This window comes from Triticum aestivum, chromosome 3B, assembly GCF_018294505.1.
Source record: "Triticum aestivum cultivar Chinese Spring chromosome 3B, IWGSC CS RefSeq v2.1, whole genome shotgun sequence".
Lineage (NCBI taxonomy): Eukaryota > Viridiplantae > Streptophyta > Magnoliopsida > Poales > Poaceae > Triticum > Triticum aestivum.
The window spans coordinates 110,924,241-110,929,462 of NC_057801.1; the positions used below are offsets into that span (position 1 = coordinate 110,924,241).

General features: G+C 47.4%; 1 protein-coding gene across 1 annotated transcript; it reads right to left on the reverse strand.

The window, feature by feature from the left end:
- Positions 1-3,378: 3,378 nt before the first annotated feature.
- LOC123064986 (dof zinc finger protein DOF3.1) lies at positions 3,379-4,478 on the reverse strand. Its single transcript, XM_044488364.1, has one exon. It carries the CDS (start codon positions 4,476-4,478, stop codon positions 3,786-3,788), a length of 693 nt encoding a protein of 230 aa, XP_044344299.1. The 3' UTR covers positions 3,379-3,785.
- Positions 4,479-5,222: the final 744 nt, after the last annotated feature.

The window sequence follows — 5,222 nt, forward strand, 5'->3', positions numbered from 1 at the left end:
TCCGCAAAGGGCTTCGCCTAAGCACCGTGACAATATGACCTGGGGTGTAAACTATGGAGGGGGGCACCGCACACGGCTAACAGTTGATGTTATGTGTTGTACGCACCCCCCTCCCCACATATATATAGGTTGGAGGGGAGGAGAGGCATCCAAGGGGGCGCCCCAAGTAGGCCGAATCCTACTTGGGGTCCTCCATAATTCGGCCTCCCTCCTTCCGTAATTGCCGGAGGGGGAAAAGGGAAGAGGAAGGAGCGAAGGAAAGGGGGGGTGGAATCCCCTCTTTCCCTCCAGCGGGGGATATTTGAAGCAATCGTCACCACCAACTCCATTCAATCAAGGGGAACATATTCATCCAAGTTATCTCACCATCTCCAACATCATCACCATCACCCACATTCCCATGTCATCAACTTTTGTACAACGGAGTGTGATTTGATTACCTGTACCACTTCTTGGTGTTAAATGTTGTACTGTTAGCTGATGCCTTGCGTTTTCTTGGTGAAAGATCATTACTTACAGATTGTTACAATTATCATCACCATACTAAATATGTTCACGATGATTTGTTGTGAGTAGTTCAATTTCTTTGTGTTCTTAAGGATATGCAATAAAGATTATTGTGTAATCATGTTGTATTGTAATTCTCTAGTGGTGTTATGTGACGTCGATTGCATATCACAACTTTAAGGGCCTGGAGGAGGATATTGTATCATAGTAAGTTTAGCGTGAGAGTTCAGAGTTACAGAAATTACTATTCGACGAGTTTATGAGTTTTCACATGAGGGGTAAATAGGGACCCTAGAGGAAGTTATGGCTATGGCTGGATGCTTACCTTATGAAATCTTAATATTTGTGTTACTTGCTAAGAGCACAATCAAATAAGTATCTCTGAGTCAATGGTTTTGCATCATATAGTATTAGGCTCTATCTCTATAACACCGATCAAGCAATAATAATCAATTAAGTCATGTATGGAGTTGATAACTATGCGATTATCTCGCTGCCCTTAAGAATGTTTGATCATCATAAGTAACACAACCGTCTTGTCGACAGGATTACTAAGGATTGGGTCACTTGCTGCACTTTTCACTTTTTATTTTTAATCATGTTTCATTGCTCCATTACCACCACAAGACTCAACACTGTTACATCTTTTAGTACTTGAAGTGAATCCTTGTTGTTTTTGCACCTACCATTTTCATCAGCTCCTCCTGAGACCGATACTCTCACTAAACAAAAAGATGTACAATAGACCTGACCCCTACACCTATGGAACATTACCTTCATATCAAGCTTTCTCTCCTTGAGTCTGGACTTCTTTATCGACACTTCTTGTGCATCCAGATGTTGAACCCCTTGAGTTTCATCCAACAGTGCATCAATTTGAAGGGATTTTCCTCCATACTTTACAATGTGACAACACGACCGGGCTATACATTGATGCGATCATCAAGTTGCAACATCTATTGAATCCATGAATTATTCAACTAGAGGCAAAACTTATGATCTCCATGATTGACGCGCTCGATGGCCACATTCTCTCCACTTGTGAAAACCGCAATACTTCACTAGAGTGTTTGAAACGGTGTACCACTCATGAAGAAGCGGCATTGTGATAATACATCACATCCAAATTGTAGGGTGGATAATGCTTGTGCTCACGAAACCAAGAATGCACATGTTGACAACATATCATGCTCTTTGCTTCATTTCTACAAACCCCACATTTGTGGCCAACCACCTGTCGCACAATAATGCATCCTTCCTCACCATGTACCCCGCCATCATGCTTGCTTCATGTTAAATAAGGAGAAAGTAAAAAAAATCTCAATGGCATTTGGCAAAACACTTATGGGGCGTGGTGTTTGCCATGGATGGCGTCGGTAGGAGAGGACGATACCTTGATTGCAGCCGGAACTGGGTGCAACGACGGAGGTCCAACAAGAAATAGGCGGTGGCCGGAGTGGTATAGTAGCATCGGTCTTGGTTGGTGCAGATACAGAGCAAGGGTGGATGGGTGAAGTGAGGATAAGGGCCCTGGGAGAAGGGTTTTTAGTGTGCCAGGTGTGTCGGAGTCTGGCATGTCTTGACTCCCCCTAATCTCACATGAGTTTGTTTATAGTTTGGGAGAATTCAAACGTACAGAACGGTCCATGGATGTAGTGTTCGAACCACGTTGTGTTGTACGGATATTTAGGATTATTTTGAAACACAACGTTGGAGTTGCCCTAAGCCTGAGCGTCCATGGTGATGACTCCCCTTTTCAAGATAAGAAAGGGAGAACCCATGAGAAGAAAAGGAAAGCGAGAGGAAGTAGACACCAAGTTAGCGACCACGCACGTACCCCCCCCCCCCTCGCAGCGCTGATGTTGTATAGGCCGGCCATTTCTGGGTTTTATCCCAACTGGTTTTGGGAAGGTCCACTCTACTAGTTTGTTTTGTTTTCTTTATTTTTCTTTCATTTTCTTTTCATTTTTCCCTCTTTCTTTTACGTTTCCTTTTCTGTTTTCCTTTTGTTTGTTCTTTTCTTCTCTATTTTGTATTTTTATTCTTGTTTTCTCAATTTCCAAAAATATTTTTATTTTATGACACATTTTAAAAATCATGAACATTTCCTTGGAATATTTTTAAATTCATGATTTTTCAAAATTGTGAACATTTTTAAAATTTGTGAACATTCTCTTAAATCATGAACATTTTTTGAATTCATGAGTATATTTTCAAATCCTAATCTTTTTTGAATGATGAACATGTTTTAAATTCACGCTTTTGTAAAATGATGAACCTTTTGAAGTTTGTGAACATTTTAAAAAACTCCATGAACATTCTCTTAAATCCTGAACATTTTTTAAAATTTTAACATCTTTTAAATTCATGCACATTTTCTTAAACCATGAACATTTTTTGAATTCATGAATATTTTGTTTCAAAATTTGAAACTTTTTTGAAATTTAGAACTTCTTGATATCCCGAATTATTAAAAAAAACAGTAGGCGTCCCAACCCGCACATGGGCTGGCCAGAAGGGTTCCCAAATAGGCTTCGCGTGCTGGAAATGGACAAACAGTGGAGCACTAATTTTTGCTGCTGGCGATACCTTCCCCAAATATAGATGGTCCTCAATCCTCGTAGATCTGGTACCTCAAAGATTTCTTTTGCGCAGGAAAGGGGAAGAACGGCAAAAGAAAGCAATACCAAAACACACTGTACGTCGTGCCATTGATCCGAAAACAGAGTTAGTTAATCTAACGTGAACCGTTGGAAAATCTTGAGCAAATTGTCAAATCTAGAGCTGCAAAATCGCATCGACAAAGTAATAGGGCCAAATAATTGGTATAAATTCAACTAATGAAATCACAAAGAATCAAGATTTTGCATTTCAACGTGAATAAGCTAACATCGTTCCATCAGTTTCAGTTCTACGCTTGGTACCATCAGCAGACTGCATACAGTCGCGGATACAAAACACACGGATTAACATGAATATCTTCACCACCATCCTCAGATTGACTCTCATAACCACACCATTTCTCCTGAACGAACCCAACTAACAAAATACTTATCGCTAGCTCTGACTGATTGATCAAGACCGCTTCGAAAGCTCTCAAAAAGATAACCATGGAGGATGGATGGATGGACGGATGCAGTAGTAACACTAACAAAGCTACCGTCAACTGAACATGCACCTAATTAAAGGAAAGAAAATGCTAGATCGATTAGAGCTTGGCCGTCGCCATCCATGATCTTGGCGATGCGCACGCCGGCCGGTGGGGAGGTTGAAGGAGACTAGATGGACAGGTCCGGCCACCCCATGCCCCAGAAGCTCTCCGGCAGCGCCTGCGACACCACCGGCGCCGGCTGCGGCAGAGCAGGGACGTGAGCGTGTGCCATCGCCATCCCCGCGCCGGCGCCGCCAAACACGAAGCTGGTGGCGAAGTTGGGCAGCAGCGGGGCGGGCGGCGCGAGCAGGGAGCTGAAGCTGCCGCCGAGGTCGAGCAGGCGGCGGTCGGGGTCCACCGCCGAAAGGGACGGCGGCAGGAAGGTCAGCTCGTACTGCTGCGGCTGCGGCTGCGGCGGCGGGAGCAGCGGCAGCGGGAGCGGCGCGGGCGCGGAGACCGAGAGCGGGACGACCGGCGCGGCCTGAGAGGAGGCGGCGTGGTGGGAGTTGGAGTGGGAGTGGGATGGGCGCTTGCGGCGGACGCCGGCGGGGCTGCCGTTGGGCTTGCGCGTGGCGCCGCCGACGGGCACGTTGCGGAGCGCGCCCCCGCGCGTCCAGTAGCGGCGGCAGCCCTTGCAGAAGTGGCGCGGCTGCGAGAGGTTGTAGTTGTTGTAGTAGCAGAACTTGGTGTCGGTGGACTCGCAGCGCGGGCAGGGGCACTGCGCCAGCCTCTCCGGCTCCCCGGCCCTCCTCACCCCGCCGGACGCCGCCGTGGGCGCCGGCGCCCTGACGACCACCTCCTCCGCCTCCAGCTGGTCCATGGCAGTAATGCGAACCATCGCTCCAAGAAACCTGAACAACCTAAGCTGGACGATGGATCGAGCTCTCGCTTTCTTGTAAGCTTGCAAGAGGAAGCCGCGGGAAGGCGCGCCAATATGTAGCGGGGGAAGCAGGAAGAAGACAATGAAAGTGGTGGGGTGGGGGTGGGGGTGGGGGTGGCGGTGCAGGACGACAGTGGGAGTACGACGGGAAGCAGCGGCTCTAGTGGGGTGGGGTGGCAGGCGGAGGGCAGTTTGAACAGGAGTGGGGGTTTGAGACTTCTATTCTGGGGAAACGGACAAGCGCGCAGCAGCGGCGAGCGAAAAGGCTGTGGTTTGTCCCGGACGGGCGATCCGTTGCTCGCCCTGCCGTGCCGACCGGCGGTGCTCAGCATCTCAGAGACTCCAGTCAAAGACGAGAGGTGGCATCTGGCTGCTGCTGCATGCGGCTGGGCATCTTGCTGCAGCCCTGACCTATCTATCTGACCCTCCCTGCACCGTTTGATTCCCTCTCCTGTTCATCTCTCTCTATCCTCTCCTCTGCGTGGTTCGGTCTGGCTCTGGGGACCGGGCATTGCCAAGCAGCTCGTACGTAGGAGTATGCAGGACAAATTAACGTTGATCATTCATGTAGTAGGTTGCAATAATGTGTATAGCACAAACACGAAACATCTGGTTACTCTTCTTGTGTAGAATTACAAAAGCTTACTCTTTCTGCGTAGTTACTATTTTTAACCCCATTCCGTT

Excerpts from the sequence above, each read along its gene's own strand:
- LOC123064986 (XM_044488364.1), bottom strand. The coding sequence starts at position 4,478 with ATGGACCAGCTGGAGGCGGAGGAGGTGGTCGTCAGGGCGCCGGCGCCC.